The following is a 21,778-nucleotide window of genomic DNA, read 5'->3' as shown; positions in this document are numbered from 1 at the left end:
AATTCATATAGAATTATGCTTTGAAATCTTTATAGGACACATATTTGTTTGATAAGTCTGTCTTAGAATTAAAACAAACAAAAAAGTTTCCTAAATAGGCCTTTAATTAGGGTTTCAAAAACAGAACCACACAAGTTTGAAGCACATGCTGTATTGAACATGTGTTCTAAAAAATCAGAACATACATATATCTTGGCCTGAAGTTTAACACACAAAGGCTATCTGAATGCCATTGAACTTAGTCGACGATAAACATAATAACTAATTGCTTCAATGAGAAACATGAATTCATATATTTACCCTGTTAACACATTATCAGCTAATCTTTTCTTCCTCTCCTGAAGCTGTACTATTTTCTCTTCAACAGTGTCCTTGCACAGGAATCTATAATTATAAAAGACATTAGCAATGATACTAATAGGATAACTAATTGGAAAGAGTGAATAACCAAAATATTATCATGAGTGCCGAAGAACACCTAGATTTCACGACTGTGCGGAACTTGTTCCAAGCACCAATTAAATCCTCAAGCGTTCTTAGCACAAGTGATCATAGCTTAACCTGTTTGGAAAAAAAAATAATCAGTTTTCAACAGTATTTACTGTTTGGTTGACTAATATTAATTTTATGTCTTCACTCATCTCAGGACAAGAATGTCTTTGATATGACTCTACTAGGAATCAAACACATAAATTCCAATGCTCAAGGTGAACATGCTACCACACAACCACCTACATGCTTCTCACACAAAACTTATACTAATTTGTTGAAATATTTAACATGCTACCACACAACCACTGAAGTAGTAATTTACTACTGTGAAAGTCCTTTAATTTGTGGATACCAATTTTTGCAAATCAGCCAAGAAACACAAGTTCGTGGATTCTTGAATTCATAGTTTGAATGTTTTAAATGTACGCATTAACGGGAATCTCTTATTTGTAGGGAACCAAATTTTTTGGTTTGCCCTACCGAAGAAAACCACAAAACACAAAAAACTGTACCCCATTAACAATAGTACTTTCATAGTAAGTCCCTACCTACATGTATTGCACACAATTCTTTTTCTAATTTGTTAAAAAAAAAACTTTAAAAAACTGCTCCTGATATTTAACTGAAAATAGAAGCCAACATGAGAAATAAGGATCCAGTTTCTAGCATAGCAAATCATTTTATTTTCGTTTTCCAGATGGTAAAATTAAGATTTTCATCAAATAAGTTTTAATGAGCAAATTAAAATCTAACTTTACCACTGAGAGTGAACTAATAGTTAAGTAGCACTCCAGCTAAGAATCATGCAAAATGTGATTCATGGGTAAACAGCCTACATATTTTTGTTTTCTATATTTTGTTTAAATTGCCATAGTAAACAGAAATTTATATTCATTTTTTCATATACGGTAACCCATGTTCTTAGGAGATAAAAATTATATAGAATGCACTGTAGATTTCAAAATTAAGGGAGATAACTCTGTAAATGACACCCAAATACAATAGAATCTATTGGATTTTCAATGTTGATTATCTCCTAAGAGCAGGCAGATTTGAATGAATAATTACACATTTCATAGTACAGACCCATAAAACAACTTAATTACAAAAATAAAAAATATGTAGCCTTTTTTAGGGTGTATCACATTTTAAAGATTTTGCATGATTCTTACAAAGACTGCTACTTAAAATCAAAACTTGTCTGATTAAGTAAAGGTTTCTATAAAACTGGTAAAAAAATTGGAATACAAAAAATGGCGGGAATCCTCATGAAGAAATTAAATCACCATCCAGTGGTAAAAACTGTGCACATTTTAAATCATTTTTCCATTCAAAATTGTTAAATTTAGATTTTCATCGAACAGGTTTCAGTGAGCATATTAAAATCCTCTTTTTTACCACCAAGAGAGGACAAATAATTTTAAATAAAGACTTGGCTGATCGTGAGAAGTTTTCTGGCATAATATTCTTAAAAAAGCTCAGTGGTTATAAGGCTGTTTAAAATCACTTCCTTAAAATGGGAGAAATGTCACTTTGTTACCTGTGTATAACAACATCTTTGGTTTGTCCAACTCTGTAAATCCTGTCACAGGCCTGGTCTTCTAATGCAGGGTTCCTGAAAAAAAGATAAAATTGTGAGATTTAAAAAGCAGTCTTAGCAAGAATCATGCAAATTCTGTAAAATGTGATACACCTAAAAAAGGCTACACATTTTAATTTTTGTTATTAAGTGCTTTATGGGTCTATATAATGAGATGTATAATTCTTCAATAGTGTCCATTTTATTTTAGTGTCATTTACAGAGTTCTCTCCCTTAATTTAAAATTCTACAGTACATTCTGTATTATTTTTATCTCCTATGAGCAAGGTTAATATGAAAACTTACATGTTACCTTCTGTTTACTATGACATTTTAAACAGCATATCAAAAATAATAATATGTGGGCTTCCCAACCATGAATCATGCTTTGCATGATTCTTATCTGGAGTGCTACATTAAGCTGTGATAAATAAATGTGTGACAGGAAATGTTCTTGCAAGAATGTGAAAATTTTGTACAGCAGACATTTTTTGCTGTGCTAAGATTCATGTCCCCTAAATTGAGGTAAATATTTCAGCTATTTTTTTATTGTTTGTTTTAGTAAATTTTAAGATATTTGACGTTTTTTAAAACCTATTATGTATTTCATGATATCTACCAAAAATCATGCAAAAAAAAATATGCCTAAATCAAAGTTCATTGCAACTTCTACAGATGCGTTCATCAATAATTACTTGTGAAATGAACAGATTTAAGCCACCAACATTTTTGTGAAAAGTTGAATCAAAGTAACAAGAACAATTTTTTTCTCAAAAAACTTTGGGATAAATAAAATATATAATCAATTTCTATACCAATGCTGATCCAACAAGAATAAATGATTTCCACCAATCAGATTCAAGCCCACTCCTCCCGCCCTCAAAGATACCAGCATGACCTCTGATCCTCGTGGATTTGTGTTAAAGTCTTCAACAAACTCATTCCTCTTCTTAGCTGGGATATTTCCTTGTATAACGCTGTACTTTATACCCATTTCCCTAAGATGTACTGCTACAATATCCAGCATTTTGGTCCACTGAGATACTATTACACTGAAAAATATCAATGTTAGATTTTACAAATCATAAAATATAACCTTATTTTTAGACCAATCAGAGTAGTAATCATTAAGTTTTCAATGGTTATGTCATGAAAACAATGCCACGTGATGACATTGATTGACAGGCCTAAAATAAACATTTGAATACACTGTAAACTTTATTATGACAAATGCATGTACTCCGCCCCTTCTTAATTATTAAAATTTCACTTAATATACTCTGTTATATGTATCACTGAGAATTTTGTAAAAGTTCAAAGGTCAGCTATTACTTTAAAAATCCATTTTTGGACTTTAAAATGGGTTTGGTCTACCAAAGTTCAAAAACATTTCAAATGATATATGAAGCATCTGGTTTATACAAGTTTTCTGATTCTTCAGGGTTCAGTTTACACAAGTTTCACTGTATAAAACATTTGTTGATTTTTCAGCTCATTAATTAATAAAATTTAACAAAAATATTTATGCAGTCTGCACTACAGCACATGACCATACCTGTCCCACTTCTTTTAGTACTGAAAGGTTACTTACTTGGAAATTGAAATGAGCACAAAAAAAAAATAAAAGGGCTATCAATGACTGGAATTCCACGAAGTGTTTATGATTACATGTGAAATGTGAAGTGGGAAACTACATGTATATTAGGTCAGGCACAAAAACTAAACCATAAAATATCTTGCCTTTTCTGTCTGCTCTTTTTATCTGAAGACTCTCTTATTTCTTTAAGTTTCTCCATCACAGCCTCTACCTGTAAAGAAACATTGAAGACTTCATAGATACATATAATTCATGCAAAACATATTCCCCAAGGATTGCTAATTTTCATACACATATCAATGTTTAGCTTTCAAAGCATACAAGTCTCAAGTTCACTCAGTAATTTCTAAGTATTAATTGTAAATCATATGATCCTGTTTATATTGCCTTCTCTCTTTCATCTCAAATCTAAGAGTCTTGTGAATGGAAAAATCACCTGACTTATCTTAAATAGAATATGCTTTCATGAAGCATTGATAAGTTTTACTTTCGTTTTTTATTCCTACGATTCAAAACTTCCTTCTCTTTTCTCTCCCCAAAAATAATTAAAATTCAGTTTTTCCTCCTACCTTAGTACTAAGAGAATTCTTTTCAAAGAGAAAAGATTGAGATGATTTAGTGAGAGAAGGTTCAGAACTTTTCTCCTCTTCCTCTAATCCCATTCCTCTCATCTGTTCTACCAGGTCTAACTCCAGACCCTCATCATCTGCTACCTCCTCCTCTAAGGCCTATGAAAATATTCAAATTATAAGTCAATTTTGACAAATAATAATCAACAATCAATGTAGTTTTACCCTTAGATCTAGTTGACAGATATTTTTCTATCTCTCATACATGAAAAGGTATTTGAAAATATCCATCAAAACACTGGTAATGAATTTGATGTCATTTTCCCAAGAATTTTGAAGGAAAATGATGTTATGCATCAACAGTGTGTACTCACACTTCACATTTTTTGGAGGAGGGTGGGCAACAAAAAGTCATCCAAAATAAAGATTATAAAATGAATCACAATGATTGATTGATTGTTGTGGTTTAACGTCCGAGCAGCAATATTTCAGCTATATTCAGATGATGAGCATGAAATGGATGATAAAATGAACATGAAATGATGATGAAATGAAAAAAAAAAAGGGATGGGACACAAGGATAATAGGATCGTAAAATTGTGATTGCCACTAGAAAAAGGGAGAGATGGGTAAGGTTGGGCAATTTAGCCTCCTGTGGCGAGATGCAAAGGTTCCTACTCCTATCGAATACCACAGCAGGGTTCTTTACCTTGCAAGGAACATGACATCTTTCCCAACATGGTGCACCATTATGGTTTGCGGTCAGGTTTTCTGTATTATAGCCTGACAACCCCAACATGTAACACGCCAGGCGTACCCCATTCCATCACATGGGGCACACATCCCAGTTGCTCTGTGGGAAGAGCTCCTAGCCCCTGGCTAGGTTTCTGAGCGCGATTTAGTCGCCTTTTACAACAAGCTTAACGCTGCTGCAGGCCTATTCTTTTGACACCTGGACCTTCACAGGGCGAATACCAATGACAAAATCATATATTACCGATAACCATAATAATAGTAGCTTTTGACTTAGATACTGACAATATGTCATGGAATGTCTCTATTGTGCTGACACACTTGTCGATTATTCCAGATGATGTTGTCAGTATTAAAATGGAAAGTAACAATTATTCTATAATGTTTACCACATTCAGGATAAATCAGTTAACTTCTCTCCTGAGCAATGTACATTTTCAAAGTAAGATTTAAAAAGAAAATAACAATTATTAGTGATTGAAACATTGACTTACATCCTTCATGAGACTCAAATGACAACAACACTGCCGTAACCGTAACAACATCACTAAGATCATTTGACCTCCAGGTCTTTGGTTAGTATTTAGTGACAATCCATCATGAACTTGAGACCCTTGACCTCCAACCTTTGATGGTGACTTGTCTTGGAATGGGTTATTTGTTGCTGACCCTGGTTTGTGAGATATTCCCATTTCTTTTTCTTCATGCCTTCTTAAATAATCTTTCATGACACTCCTAAAATAAATATTTTCAATGAAATATATGCAAATGGCTTGTTGCCATCAGTTTTTGATATTTTACAAGCCAAACCTTAAGGCCAAAAAAAAAAAAAATCTGAAATCCTCATCCCCTCCCTATCCAATTTTTTTCACCCTCCCTGAAACTTTTATTTTGATTTTTTACCCAATTAAGGTCCATTTATTACTTTCAAATTGACAGCACTTTTCACTTAACTTGATAGAAAATGAAAAATAAGATTTGCCTGCCCACCCTTAATTTTGAAAAATATTGGATGAGCTAGGAATTTTTTTATGATGGCCTAATATGTTTTGCCTTGGCTTTCAGGCTCATGGCTCAAATTTGATATTGTGTTCTTATCATTTATTCCAAATCCTATGCTTTTGTACAACTATAGCTAATGTCAAAATATCGTGTGGTTGTGACATGTAGTTTTAAGGGAAACCAATTATGAAAAAAAATGTGGCAGACAAGGAAAACACCGACAGAGTAGGGTTTTAAAAATTTTACTCACTTTGACTCTGCAAATATCTTTTCATAGACCTTCCTTTCACTGCCTGATAAGGAAATCTCATACTGTTTGACAGACTTTGATGGTAATGAAACCTATATAGAAAGTACAAAATAACAGTGACTAACAAACAAAAACAGAACTTAAAATTTACAATAACACAAAAACACAGAGGTACCACTAAGTATTTTCCATGAAGTATTTTCACATTTCATCAAAAAGCAAAAGAAAGCTTACCACTGCAGTACAAAGCTGAGATAAAAACAATCAATAGTCAAAATTACATTTAAAACAAGATATTGCTTGCTAAGAACACCCCCACCCTACCATTAAGAACACCCCCACCCTACCACTAAGAACACCCCCACCCTACCATTAAGAACACCCCCACCCTACCATTTCTCTAAAATTAACTTTAAAGGTACACAGAAAGTAGATAAATAATGAACCTGATGAGGGAAAAATGTGCAAAAGCAATATACCAAATATCTAAACATTCCCTCTAATACATGGAGAAGCTGAAAAATCGGCTAAAGAAAAAAGTAAGAGATAGATGGACAGACAAGGTGATTGCAATATACTGTAAACATATCAATTTTTGGGATTGCTAATTTTTGCAAATTCTGTCATAACATATTTGCCATTTCGCAAAATGATTATAGCTATACAGTGTTGATAATTGATTTCTTGGGTACTATTTTTCATGCTTTAATGTCTACTGCGAAAATAGTGAAAATTTATATGTTTATGTAAGTCCCCACTCTAATTTCTCGTATATTAACTTACTAGAGGTTTCCCAGCTTTATCAACTTGTGTCTTTGTTCTTCTCAATAATAAGCACTTCACCAAAACATTCAGACGACTATGACCACTGTCTGAAAGACGTCAAACACATTTAATTTAAAATTTAGAAGAACTCAAATTTTAACTTGACAAGTGCAGTCCAACATAAGAAGACGAGACGTAGGTGCACAATTGAATCAAGTAATAAAAGTTTCATGAAATTCCCTTCAGATATTTCAGAGGAGTTGTGGATTAGAAGAAGGGACAGACAGATGAACAGACTGATGAACAGACAGACACCATGATCACTATTTATACCTCCCTCTTTTCAAGCTGGGATCTATGAAACCTTGTCTTTAAAATATTTCATAATTTACAAAACCTATCTAATAAAACTCAAGTTTTTGTTGGAAAATGTGAACTGAGAATAATAATGCTGATGACAACACTGCCACAATAAATTAGGTCTACAATGTTATGTTTCTTTAGGAAGATGTCTGTATAAAAAGCTGGTGTTGAGTAATTAGTATTATTCTTACCTCTTTCAACCTGCTTTTTCCACAATTTGTACTCATCAAATGGTGAGCATCTCAGAAATCTGAAATTAAAAATGAATGTACTACTTAATTTCGGGGAAAAAGGAGAACAGAAATAAAGAAAGGTTTCCTCTTTCCTCATAAGCGTTGCTGTGCTATTAGTTGATAGGATTACACTATCTAAAAAAAATGTATCACCATGAATGGTTGCTGAATTCCACATAATTTGTAGCACACATCTTCTGGTAAATAAGGAAAAATTTAAGTAACTTGTCACATATTAATATAAAATCTATGCAAGTAAAGATTGATTTTTGTACCTTAACAATGAGTATATGTCCAGCAACTTATTCTGAATGGGTGTTCCTGTCAATGCCCATCGGAACCCAGCTCTCAGTCGACACACAGAAACCGCCGTCAAACTTTTATGGTTTTTTATATTATGACCCTCATCCAGTATAATTCTTTCCCAAGCTATTCGCAAAAGTTTCGAATCTGATTTGTGTTTAACGGCAGATAACTGAAATAGGAAAAAAAGCATAAAATGAAAACAAATTTATTTTTAAAAATTTATTTGGAAGGAAAAGAAACAGATAACACTTATATACATTTTTGTTAAAGTTAATTGAACAGAAAGTTGAAGTTCTTCTGAACTCGAACTAAGAGATAAAACATTATAATCACTCTCTGTACGAAATCTAAAATCTGTTTCCAATTATTAATGAAAATAAAAAGACAAGACCATTGATTAATGGGGTTTAACGTCCGAGCAGCAATATTTTAGCTATATTCAGACAATGAACCTGAAATGTATGATAAAATGAACATGAAATGATGATAAAATGAAAAATGGGATGGGACAGAATGATAATAGGGTCGACATATTTTGACTGCCACTTGAAAAAGGGAGGGATGGGTAGGGTTGGGCACTTTCGCCTCCTGTGGCGAGATGCAAAGGTTCCTACTCCTATCGAATACCACAGCAGGATTCTTTAACAAGCAAGGAACATGACATCTTTCCCAACATGGTGCACCATTATGGTTTGCGGTCAGGTTTTCTGTATTATAGCCTGACAACCCCAGCATGTAACACGCCAGGCGTACCCCATTCCACCACATGGGGCACACATCCCAGTTGCTCTGTGGGCAAAGCGCCTAGCCCCTGGCTAGGTTTCTGAGCACTATTTAGTTGCCTTTTACGACAAGCTTAGCGCTGCTGCAGGCCTATTCTTTTGACACCTGGACCTGCACTGGGGCAATTTTCTAGAAGTCTCCATAAGGCCTGCCAAACAAGATGTTGGGCACCAGCCCGCAATATGGAAGTCTTTGAAAGTCTGACACACATAGAGTTAGATCTTTATTGTGCTACCTCACAGAATTAAAAGCCTGCAAGTAGTCATGTCATCCCAATCAGACAAATTATTCTGAATCAAAGTCAACCAGTTGTTACTCTATTCCCTAAACAACAGGCGTCGATTACACAAAAAGTCGTAAGTGTAAAGTTGATTGTAAGTAACAACGTCACAACCTAAAATAGCATTGTGATGTCATAATTTACATCAATTTCACACTTATGACTTTTTGTGAAATCGACCCCTTGTGTTTGCCAAAAAGGCAGTGAATATCAATTTGAAAGACTTGGCATTCCCTAGACCACTGACTATTTTAATGAGAAAGTAAAAATAAACCTAAAAATTCTGAGATGATGAAAATTTATATTCTATCAATATTTACCTCATTTTGTTTTTCATCTTCATCAAGATCTTCATCGATTGCAGGATTCTCTGCATTGATATCAGCAGCCCCAACTTCCTTAGCTATCAAATTATATGTGGTTAGAACCACATCATTATCAGCCAATCTGACGAAGAAATATAAACATATAAACATGTTGTACGGTGTAGTATGCCTAAACTAAGCCATTTGTGAATATAGGAATTTGTGCGGTTTTAAATGGCGTTTGAAGACACTAGTTTAACTAGTCTTAAGAATGAGTTGAAGGTATTTAATTTGTACTTCATCAGTGGTAGTCTAATCCTTTGATATGCCTACATAAACTTGTGAAATATGATGTTGAACATGTTGTCTTTTAGGTATATCAAATTCTAAGCAATGGCTGCCTTGCCTTAGCAACTCATTAAAGTGAATCTGCTGACAATATTTATGTAGCAGTCTTTGTTAAAATCATACAAATTTTGCAGTATGTGATACACCCCCCCCCCCCAAAAAAAAAAAAAGGCTACACATTCTGATTTTTGTAACTAAGATATTTTGTGGATCTATATGATGAAATGTATAATCATTCATTCCAATCTGTGTCTGCTCTTAGGAGTTAATCCACATTGAAAATCCAAAAGTTTATATTGTATTTTAGTGTCATTGACAGTTTTCTCCATTAATTTGGAATTCTACAGTACATTCTAAATGTTTTTTACCTAGTTTTATATGAAAAGTCACATGCTAATTTCTGTTAACCATAACATTTTAAAGAAAATATCAAAAATCAATATATGTAGGCATTCCAACCATAAATCACATTTTGCATGATTCTTACCAGGAGTGCTACTTAAAATAAGTCCAATTAAGAGAGAATTTTTGCAACAGAAATTATCACAATCATAATTCAAGTGACGAAGAGTTCTGCTAAACAAAGGCATGGTTTTAAAGAGCCAACTAAAAAAGCAGAAATTGAAGAAATCGGAAGTAAACTTAAGGTAAAAGAAAAAAACCTGAAATTGTAGTCTGTAAATTCTGGATTTGAAAAAAGCAAAAGAAAATCAGGTCTGCAAACAGGAAGGAGATTTCAGACAGAAATCAAAATTGTTCACAACCTTTGTCCCATGAATATAAGGCTAAAAACCAAGTTTGAAATCAACCCTAAACACTGTGAAAGTATTATTGCTCGTGGGGTACCTATTTTCGTGGTTTTTGTTGGTTTTGTAAACTAGGAAATTTGGTCCAATGAAAAAGAAATTTCCTATTAGTTTCTATGAGAAGTTAGTAAATTCGACAATTTCACAAATCGATGAACTGATAATTTTTCCCTAAACAATGATCATTGGTACCCACGAAAATAAGTACTTTCACAGTACCGGCATCTGTGTTTCATTCGCAAATGTTCTTTAAATCTATGACCTCTCAGCTATATATAATAAATCAACCTATGACTTCTCAGCTATCTAGAACAAACTTACTTCAGAACATCAGATTCCCTGTCAGGACCATGATATAACATAACCTTCAGTCTACTGCCCCGGACACGTCGCTCTATCTCTGACTTCCATTGGTGAATGAGGGAGGCTGGACAAATGACGAGTGAAGCTTGGGATTTCACAAGGTTTTTACTCACTAAAACAAAAGTCTAATAGTGTTAGTTCATGTATTGCTGCAAGATGAGGTATTTTTCTATTGTTGAATATCCTAATTTTTGTTTGGAACTAATTTTTCTTGGAACTGTAATGCTACATACCCAATGCAGTCTTTTTTTGGGACAAAGTACCAAGTACTGGATAAGATATAATATTTCAAGTTTACTTTGATATACTTCAAAAACTGATATCCATGAAAGGATATGTTCACAGTTCTTTTAAATATGACATACATCGGCAAATGATATTTCCGTATGTTCAATGCTATATTGGTACAAAAAAGTAGTAACACAGTCATTTAGAAGCAGTCCCATCTCATTCTTTTAACAATCATAATTATGGTATATGTAAAATGTAATGAGCAGGTAAAGCCAGCAAAATTGGTAGCAATGAAATAACCTTATGACTTCATTAAGACTTTTAAATTTCCTTCACTCACATTTAAGGCAGCACCTATCTCATATTATATTCTTACAGATGAATTCATCAACAAATTGTTTTTACACCTTCTTCAATATGAACTTGATGAAAGAAAAGTCACCAAAAAAAAGTCATCAAGACTTTTAAATTTCCTTCACTCACATTGACGAAGGCACCTATCTCATATTATGTTCTTCTAAATAAATGGAGTGTTCATATCACAACTCATAGGTCATGCCAGAGCTTGCCGAAACTACGCAGACTTTTTGTATCACGCTAGAACTCTAACAAATAGGCTTCTGTAACAGGGTTATGTTGCTACAAGATTGATGTCATCACTACAGAAGTTTTATGGTCGTCATCATGAACTTGTGGATCGTTATGGTGTATCCATCTGCACCATGAAAACTGATTTATTCAACTGGTCATAGTTTTCCTTTTCTCGTTTGTCTACCCCGAACTTGATTTTTTATGAGCAACTCGGCGGGTGTTTCTAGAAAAGCAGAGGACGCTTACCCTACCGGTGCACCTGGTCCATGTTCCCAGTTTTTAGTGGAGTCAGAGTTGCTCATTCGCTTTTGCTACTTTGTATGATTTAAGTTACTTTATGTTCTTTGTTGTGCATGTCTGTTTTCCATGTCTGGTCTTTGTCCCTGGATTACATTCTTTTGATTACTGATATAACCTTGGTTCCCTTGGTTACTCTCTCATCATTATTCTTCACACCTTTTTCAATATAAACATAATGAAAGAGAAGTCTAACACTAACACTTACATTTTTCTAGTTGTTTGTCTCTACTGAGCCACACCTGTTTATCTTCATCTGTTCCACCTTCCTTTAACTGTTTCTGTTTCATTATCAGTGATATCATTGTCAATGTCTTTCCAAGACCCATATCATCAGCTGGAAATACAAACCAGTAACCAATTGGTAGAATTTGAAAGTTGTTTGGAATTAGAATAGGGCAAACTAGACGAACTCAGGCTTATTTTTTGTCTTTTTTCTCTCTTAACCAGGCAAAGAACATAACATCTGTTGTATAGGCCACCACAGGCAAATATTTTTCATGTGAAGTTCATGTTAATTGAGCTTCACATGAAATTCATGTGAACTTTACATGAAATTAATGTGATTTTCATGTGAAATTCACTTAACACAAATTGCATGAGAATAATACATGTGAAGGCTTGATTCACTCAAATTTCACATGAACTCTGTCACAGTGAAAATCATGTAAAGTTTGTGTGAAAATCATGTGAAATAAATTTGCCTGTATACATATTTGATATTTAAAAAAACTAGGTCATGTTGACTGAGTAGAATTTAACTATTGGTCATTTTCTTATTTTCAATTGTGATTGTGATTTGACACATTCTACCAATCCTAAATGATCCCTGTGTACTTAGAATCTAGGAGAGCCATAAAATGAATAACATTGTGCACATAACACAATGCTCTTGGGAAAGATCAATCCATAAAAAAACAAGAATAAAATACAGTAGTTCTTGATAAACTACCTATCCCCTAACACTTCTATTCTATCTTAAAATGTTTATTTTAAAGCTTTCCAGGTGCGGATCCAAGGACTGGCGTACCGGGCATGCCCCCCCTTAAGTCGGTAAGAAAAAAAATTTTCATCACAAGTTTCACCCCAAAAATATGTTTTGCCTTGCTTTGCACGGCATTTAATTCAATTAACGTCCCTCCCCCCCACCTAAACTGAAATCCTGGATCTGTCCCTGCTTTCAGTCTTGTGGTGTGATGTCATATATATGAATGCTACATGTAAAGCATCAGTTTATAATGGTCAATTGTACAAAATATATAAACATGTACAATCTTTATCCTTTTATTTTAAACCAAAATCAGCAGATACTTTATTTTGCATTTTTAGGACAAAGTCCAAGATAATTATTTTAAATAATTTTTAATTAATTTTAAAACAAGTACATGTGGAGGGTAGTAAGAAAAATTGATACACAAAGTCCAATGTTGTGTGCTTTACATATATATTCAATCTGCTAATCTGTCCACATCATGTGACATTACCCAGAATGCCTCCTGCTGGTTGCTGTTTCTCTCTCCACACTAACCAAGCTAGTGCTTGTCTTTGATGAACCATCAAAGGAACTTTCAACCCTTCTGGATCCTCTAACTGGTGGTCTTCATCTGGACAGGTCTCCAGTTGTCTACAAGTAGTAAGGAGAAAATAGGTCCGGTCAAACTTAAGTGTAAGTGTTTGTAAGAATCAGGCAAAATGGGAAAAATCAGAATATATATCACTCAAGGAAACTTTCTCTATTTTGCTAAGACAATTATTTGATCTCTGCATCACTGGCTTTGCTCAGAAATTTTTCAATAGAATCTTAGAAAAATGAGTTTTTAGACAGAGTTATCTGCCCCTTGAAATGATAATTTTCAGTGCATTTCGATGAAATTATAACTCAATGCGCCAACATGATATGGAAAATATTGTCTTGGGTTGGAAGGAAAAAAACTGCAAATTTGTATCTATAAAATTAGGGTTATGATTTTCCAATCAATACAAAATGGAAAACTACATATAACATGCTCTTCATTTAACCTTAGATATGTTGAAATACAAGTATTTAGTTATGTAATATTCTTTTCATAGAATTACATGTATTTGATTATGTAATATTTTTTCCACAGTGGCCAGATTTTAAAGGGGGAGGGTTGTGATCATGCCAAACCCTGCCACATTTTTATTCCTGTCTCAAGTCAGGAATTTCTGGCCTCTGGTCTTGTTTTGTTTCCACCTTTAGATTATTTTTATGTTACTTGAGTATATAGGGGTAACTTTTTCGTTGTACCTGTGTTAAAAATGATTTAGGACCAGCTGCAGCTTGCCATGTGGTGTAAGGGTTTCCTCATTTATTGAAGACCAATGGGTGACCTTAGGCTGACATTTTCATCCTGGTGGATTTGTTGTCTCTTTGACATATACACCATACCTATTCTCGCCATATGATTACATGAAATGTATTTTTCCTTCAAATCAAGACAATATGTCCCCTTTATTTAAGGAGAATGGTAATAAAATTAGCTTTCTTCCGTGCAACAAACACACACTGTACCAAATATAATAAAAATTCCTCAAAGACAGTACAATGTGTGAACAGATGAATGGACAGTGGTAAATCATAACACATACATATAAAAATAGAAATACTGGTACACCGTATCACGATTCTACATACTTGTGAAGTTTTTCAATAGCTCCAGCTGTTATACTGGTAACCTCCCTTAGCCTCTGGTTCGTCATTCTTCCACCATACAACTGCATTTGTTGTGGGTTTGCTTAAAGTATTACAAGTTCATTATTCTTCGTAAAAGTAAAAAATATTTGTGGAATGGATACTTAAGTAGCACTCAATCTAAGAATCATGCAAAATGTGATTCATGGTTGGAAAGCCTACATATTTTTTTGTTGATATTTTGTTTAAAATGCTTTGGTAAACAGACAGTAACAAATGACTTTTTATATAACCCTTGTTCATAAGAGATTTAAATTATAAAGAATGACCTGTAGAATTCAACATTAAGGGAGATAACTATGTAACTGACCCTAAAATACAATAGAAACAGCTGGATTTTCAATGCGAATTATCTCCTAAGAGCAGACAGATTGGAATAAATAATCATACATTTCATCATATAGACCTATAAAGCAACTTATTAAAAAAAAAATATGTAGCCATTTTAGTTACATATTAAAATATTATAGTATTTTAGCCAGGTTTAGTTATAGTGTATCACATATTACAGAATTTGCATGATTCTTACAAAGACTTGCCACTTAAATGTTGTCTCATGACATGTATCCGTGTTTCAGTCACTGGTTTTGGATATGTACTGAATGGAGTCTATAAATACATGTAGTTCTGAACTATGCCCTTAAATATTCTATATAAACATGTAATATCAAACTTAAAGAAAATTCATAAAGTTCTACATGGGAAATGTGATGACAGCATCAACAATGGTTCATGAAACATGGTGTTCCTTTTATGATTTTAATAATATTTGACTATGTGACCTGAACTTTCGACCTGAAAAATGAATAAAATTCTGAAAATTAATAAGGACAAAGTTTGAGTCAAATTTTATAACCTACAGTCAGTACAGGCAGATGGAAGGATGGACAGAGGTATGACTGTTATATACATGTACAGTCCCTGAACCGATCTACACAACTATTTGACGGAACGATGACTGCTGACTTATTGCTGATGGAACGATAACCAAAGACTGACCTGAACAGTTTTGTTGTGTAAAATGACAGATGATCGGTTCATGTTAAAAATAAAACAAATGTAAAATAAAAATAATCAAATGATGTTTAAATCTATTGCATTATGTAAATATGTATAAAAATTCACAAATGGAACAACGGAATCCGTAAAATACATTGATGGTCTGTGGTCATGTGATGCGATCACCATTTTGATAGATTGGTTCAATGATTGATTGGAAACTGATCGGTGATTGATGGCCAATCACAATTTTAGTTGCGTGGATTGGTTCAGGTACTGCACCCTTTGTTTGACAAAAAGACAACAGAAGTGGACTCATTAAAAATATATCCTTAACTGTAAACAGATATTCCTGTTTAAACCAAATTTTTGAATCATTCAATTTATTTATTGACTTACCTGCATAAAGTTGTTGCATGATATGTGGTGGTATAGTCTGTGCATGGGCCAGAATACTGGTCTGTTTCAGACCCTGTGGGTTGTGGGCCTGGTGGTTCGAGATTGGTTGAGCATTAGCTGAAACTGGTATCTTAACCATTGAAGTCTGTCCACCTACAATATGGAATCATACCAAGATAATTAAACGATAATATTTCGTAAAGAATTGTTCTTTGTTCTATGCGTTTCCTTGATTCATTAGGGTTACTTAGGCGATTTAAGATTTTGGGAAAAAAAATTATTGTACTATGGGACACAAACACTGACAAATAAGGAAATATTTCGAAACCAATATCATTCAATAATGTCTACTACATACTGTGGAGGTACATTGAGTTCTTTTTATTTTAAAGATTTGTTAATAATTTTATATAGAACATTTTAGTTTTCAATGAAAACATTTTACATTGTACATGTATATCATTCAGATTAAAACTTCATTGTAAAAAAAACAAATGTTCAAAAGGAAACCATAAAAATAATTCATCTGTATAAACACTTGCCCCATTCCCCCAACAAACAATGTCTGCAGTCTAAGAGAGTTTGGTTTCAACTGATTCTTACTGTCTATGGACCTTTGAATACTCATTATGAGATCTTCATTCAACTCAAATTTATGTCGCACTTAGTCTGATAATAAGGCTTGTAAGTCTCTTGCTTGGTTTAGTTTTTTATCAGTAATTTCTAATGTTAAAAACATTTAAAAATGAAGACTGATTTGTATTTAGTTAAATGTTAAATGTTCTTGCAGTGATATGGCCCTGGTCACCAAAACAGCATTAAAAACAACAATCAATCAATCAATCATGTATTTAGATTGCCTCCTTTGATGAAAGAATTATAAAAATTTACATTTTGTGTCATTACCAAACTTGCTAGTCTAGAAATACACATGTAGTTAAGCATTTTTATCATCATATTTATGCAAAATGGGTTTTTGGATAAATTTACATGGTCAATGACAAGGACAAGACTTACAAGCCAAGTACCTGGTTGAACAAATCTATGAATACAATACCTGGTTGAACAATTTGTACAGTCTTGTACTGAGCTGTTTGTTGCTGAGAACTAGCTGGGGCAGCACTTGGCTGTTGTATAGTATCTGCAGGTTTTGGAGCTGAAATAGACATGTGTGGTTAAAGCACCGGATACATCTACACCTCCCCTCATTTTTTAGTGTTAAAAGGCCAATAATGTTGTACTGAAAAAGCAGAAAACAATGAAAAACAAAAGCTTCCTACAATCAGTTTAACATTCTCCCTTAAAATAATCTTAGGGAGCAAGCATATCACTGATTTCAAGAGTTATGTCCTACCATTAATATATCAAAAGATATGTGTACTGGCAGACAGATGGATGTACAAACAAAAAAAATAATCAATTCATTTAAACACAGTGTAATACATATAGATGTTTTTGCTTGCAGAAGTATCGAGTTTTGTTTTTGCTCTTCAATCGCAAAGATATGTTATTGTGGTGAGAAAATAATTGCTGGATATAATATCTATGGTTTCAAGTTATGGGTACTATACCTATATTTATGGCAGGTGGGTTTGACCCTGCACTCTGGGCATTAGCTATTTTCCTATTTACAGCTTTCAGTGCTCGCTCAATATCATCTACCTGCCTACGAAGCTTCTCTCCCTTATCTGGCAAGGCAGACATTTTAGCTGTAGCTACTACAGTCTGTGAAATAACAAACAGAAAATATATTCTGAGTTATAAAAATTAGAATGTATATACAACATTTATATCTATTGTAAAATGAGTTAAGGACAGGAATTGCTGGGTTGCCATTAACAAGAAGTATAAGTGCGACAGACCTGAAATCGCTTCCCACAAAATGGGACCCCATACTGAAGCAGTGTACCAAATATCTTGTAAAAGTGATTTATAGTTGCTGAGAAAAATATTATGAAAATATTTTCAACCCATATTCACCAATATTATCTATAAGCCGATCTGCACGACTTCCACCCGGCCAATAAAACCTTGCATTTAAAGAGTGAGAGAATACACAAATATTCCATTTGTATGTTTATCTATCTGTTCATCTCTTCATAACACCTTTTTAAATCACTCCATTGGTAATATTTTATATAAATTTATTATGTTAGGCAGCATACACTTAACGACTGAACAATTGAGGAGATTTAATCTCCTATCAAATATAGATTTGAATATTTGCATCTTTGGGATATAATAGAATATTAAATGTTCTTTTCAATTTTCTACTAAAGCAGTTCATCGGGTGATCATCATTTAATCAAGGGAAGACAACTCTATCTAACACTTGACCTTCATCAGTGTATATTTTGTAACAGTTTACCTTTAATTTTTCTAGTTGTCTCTGTAAGTCAGTCCTTCTATCCATGTCTAGTTGTAGCTCATACTGAGCTGCTGATGTCAGGCCACTTGGCTTAGGTGCTATGAACTGTGACTTCTGTATTTGTGCTGCATGCTGTGTTGCCATGGCAACTGTTGGTTGACCCTGTTGACCTTGAACCTGTTTGAGTGCATCTTTAATAATTGATTCTGAACCAGAATTTGAATTCTGTATTACTTTTTGTCCTTTAACCTGGGGTGAAGGTTGGTATCGCTGAGGTTTTTGTGACAACTCATCATCTTCATCACTACTGCTGACAAGATCAATCACCTCTTCTCCTTGATTCTCTGAGACAGATGAACAACTGGAGATGGAGGAGGATTTTATACTATCTCCAGATTTTTGCCTTATTCTTTCTGAGAGTGACAGGCTAATGTTAGTTTCAGTATTTCCATCATCTTTAGGGCTATCAGTTGCCTCTTTAACAGGAGTCTTCTTTTTTATCTTATATTTACTGTACTTTTCAGCGATATCAGTTCTTGGAGAAATTTTACTTGTTTTATTGGCACCAGATAAACCTGGGCTTGGTAGGGAACCAGAATTACCACTGGAAGATGAAACATTGATAACGTCTTCCTCTTTATCTTCATGAGTGCTTAAGTTAGCCATAGCCTTGTTTATCTTGTCATCATCAGAATCATTATCAGCTATGCTAAGATTACCTACTCCTTCTAAAATATTGGAGTTCTCAGATTCATCTGATTTAGATCCATTTTTCGAATAGCCTTCACATTCAGGATTTTTCAAGTCAGTTGACTTTGATCTACTCTGTGACTGTCTATCATGGTCTACTTGGCCTTCATCTCTTGAGCTAAGTTGATCAGTATGAGACGAAGATGACTTTCCAGAGGCATCTTTTGGGGGAGTTTTAGTTTCTTTTACATTAGAATTATGGCTCTGTCCTGTTTTGTCTGTAATCTGTCCATTATTATCTTTTAGTGGCTTAACAGATAGCTAAAATGAAAAGAATTCAAATAGTATTACTCTTTTTAAGATTGCTATAATTCTGATTTTCTGTGGACTTTTAATTGGTTGCTAATTGTGATTTGTTTTTCAGTTTGTATTGTTATAAATCCTTGAGGACGTAGACCTTGGGTAAGGGACATAACTCATGAAATCAGTGATATGTTTGTATCACATTCAATTTCACTTAAGTCTTTCAAGCTTTCATTTAAAACAGAATGAAATCAGACCAAGATAATTTGATGCTATATGAGATTGATGTAAAATGCTGAATGTAAACATTCCAATGATTTGTATGAGTTGTGTCCCTTACCCTAAGTCTACCTCCTTAAACATACCGATGTAAAACATTTGTTTAAACATACACATGTGGTTTTGGATTAAAATTGGTTAAAATTCAAACTGGAATTCCTGCTTAAAAATAATGAATAAAATATAGTCTGCTTTAAAGTTTTCTTGTCCATGCTACAATTACTCAGGTTGGTATACCAGTGCTGTAGTAGGTAGCTAGTTTTAATAGCTAGTAAATTGACTTGTCTGAGGGTTTTTTTCATGGCACTGTCACAATTATATAATTGTCATGTGACTTTTTCAGCAGGAAAATCAATAAATAAATAGAATGGAATGGAAAATTCCCCTAGTCTAAAAATAACACACATGGTAATGAAATTGACATGTTGTTGATAGAGAAAAATATGATAAGACTGAATAGACACACTCAATACAAATGAGTCCTTGTATCAAACAGGGAGTAAGTAATAGAATAAAATGATAATAAAAATAGTAAACATTTTTATTTCATGTATTTTTCAGTGAAAGACCCTCACAGATAGCAGTTTTCAATTTATGAATTACATAAAAACAGTATAGAACAATGGGACAAAATCCTACATGGTTCATGTTGTTTGCTAAAAATTTAATCCGGCTTTTAATCCCTTGAATGAAAAGAATGCAGATGCAAAAATTGATTTTGAAAATTTGTACATGTATATCAAAATCAAGTAAATATGACCATTAAAATCATACACAGTAAGTCAAAATGTCTTTCTCATCTGAATTAGTTCTTGCTATTGTAGGGATTAAAATTTTGGCACCAGCAAAAAGGGTAATGCAAAAGTGACTAATAGTTTTCCTGGCTAAAACACTGGTAGAGATTCAATTGTTAGTGGAAAAAGGTATAATTTAATGAGGATGATACATTTTAAACATGAAATAAAAAATTGAGCAAACATAATTATGACAACATATACCTTAGTCCTTCTAGTTCAGTTAGTTAAAACATATTTTACTGTTCAAATAGCAACAAATGGATAAGACACAAGTTTCACAACTTATAGTTTCAAATGATACCTTTTTACTGTACCCACACCATGACTGCCCCTCAGTTCTTCCATGGCATCTGTGGTACTGTCTAAAAAAAATAAAATATTTCACATCCTTCAACAAATGTGAAGACAAACTGGTCTTTCACTTCATATATTTTGGTGCACCTGGTCCATGCTCTCAGTTTTTTCAGTGTAGTCCATGTTTTGCTCAGTTTTTTTTAGTGTAGTCCATGTTTTGCTCAGTTTTTTTTAGTGTAGTCCATGTTTTGCTCAGTTTTTTTCAGTGTAGTCCATGTTTTGCTCAGTTTTTTTTTAGTGTAGTCCATGTTCTGTCACTTGTGTGTGTTATTATAGTGTTTAAATGTTCTTTGTTGTGTGTGTCTGTTTTCCCAGTCTGGTCTTTGTCCTTTGAATATGTTCTTTTGATTGACACTTGAATCTTGAAGTGAAACATAAAATGTTGACTGTTCTACCTCTCCTCAATGAGAAGGTTATCTTCCTTCGGTCTTCATGATTAAGCAGTAGTCCGAGGCCTAAGGCCTGTCAAAATTAACTACTACAAGCAAAGAGTCACTATATAAAAATTTCTGAAAAGTGTAGTTCAGGCCTATGAACTGGAAAGTAAGTTGTGAAGACTGTTCCTTTACATTAAACAAACAAGAGTGAAAGCTTTATTTTGAAAGAACTTACCGAACTTACAAGGTTTCTAAAAGGATAATTAACTGGACGGAGTGAATAACCAAAGAAGGATTATTGGTTCCCAAAAACGCCTGTATTTAACGTGTGGCAAGCGGCACTTGTTCCACATATGAGTTAAATCTTAGTGTTCTTGGCATGAGTAATCATATTTTGGTTATTTGCAATAACAAAGTGATTATCCTATTTATTATATAAATTTCCTCCATTATTCATTGCTATTATCAACACAAATTTCAAAGTTTGTGAACGGCAAACAGATATTCGTGTTGTGATGTTTTGGCAGGAGAAAGACTGAGAGTGACGTTACAGAATTTATTTAACAGTGTGAAAAATCGAAATTTT

General features: G+C 33.5%; 1 protein-coding gene across 2 annotated transcripts in view; it reads right to left on the bottom strand.

Annotated features, from left to right (window-relative positions):
• The window catches only part of LOC148613661 (transcription termination factor 2-like), a 30,157-nt gene that overhangs the window by 1,845 nt on the left and 6,534 nt on the right, over window positions 1–21,778 (bottom strand). For both annotated transcript variants that reach the window (XM_088587130.1, XM_088587129.1), the window contains 20 exons: window positions 20,763–20,823; window positions 18,393–19,403; window positions 17,596–17,749; window positions 17,082–17,180; window positions 16,025–16,177; window positions 14,570–14,669; window positions 13,398–13,537; window positions 12,122–12,250; window positions 10,753–10,906; window positions 9,293–9,419; window positions 7,879–8,078; window positions 7,562–7,620; window positions 7,026–7,114; window positions 6,243–6,334; window positions 5,485–5,725; window positions 4,238–4,396; window positions 3,812–3,879; window positions 2,887–3,123; window positions 2,033–2,107; window positions 301–384 (listed from right to left, as the gene is read on the bottom strand). In XM_088587130.1, coding sequence (XP_088443256.1) covers window positions 301–384; window positions 2,033–2,107; window positions 2,887–3,123; window positions 3,812–3,879; window positions 4,238–4,396; window positions 5,485–5,725; window positions 6,243–6,334; window positions 7,026–7,114; window positions 7,562–7,620; window positions 7,879–8,078; window positions 9,293–9,419; window positions 10,753–10,906; window positions 12,122–12,250; window positions 13,398–13,537; window positions 14,570–14,669; window positions 16,025–16,177; window positions 17,082–17,180; window positions 17,596–17,749; window positions 18,393–19,403; window positions 20,763–20,823 — 3,432 coding nt within the window. The remainder of the gene's footprint in view (window positions 1–300; window positions 385–2,032; window positions 2,108–2,886; window positions 3,124–3,811; window positions 3,880–4,237; window positions 4,397–5,484; window positions 5,726–6,242; window positions 6,335–7,025; window positions 7,115–7,561; window positions 7,621–7,878; window positions 8,079–9,292; window positions 9,420–10,752; window positions 10,907–12,121; window positions 12,251–13,397; window positions 13,538–14,569; window positions 14,670–16,024; window positions 16,178–17,081; window positions 17,181–17,595; window positions 17,750–18,392; window positions 19,404–20,762; window positions 20,824–21,778) is intronic.

The sequence above is a fragment of the Perna viridis genome, chromosome 6, assembly GCF_037379345.1.
Source record: "Perna viridis isolate PV_CMFRI_1.1 ecotype Kerala chromosome 6, ASM3737934v1, whole genome shotgun sequence".
NCBI classification, from domain to species: Eukaryota; Metazoa; Mollusca; class Bivalvia; order Mytilida; family Mytilidae; genus Perna; species Perna viridis.
The sequence above is the reverse complement of the archived record's forward strand: the minus strand, read 5'-3'. Positions and strand labels throughout refer to the sequence as shown.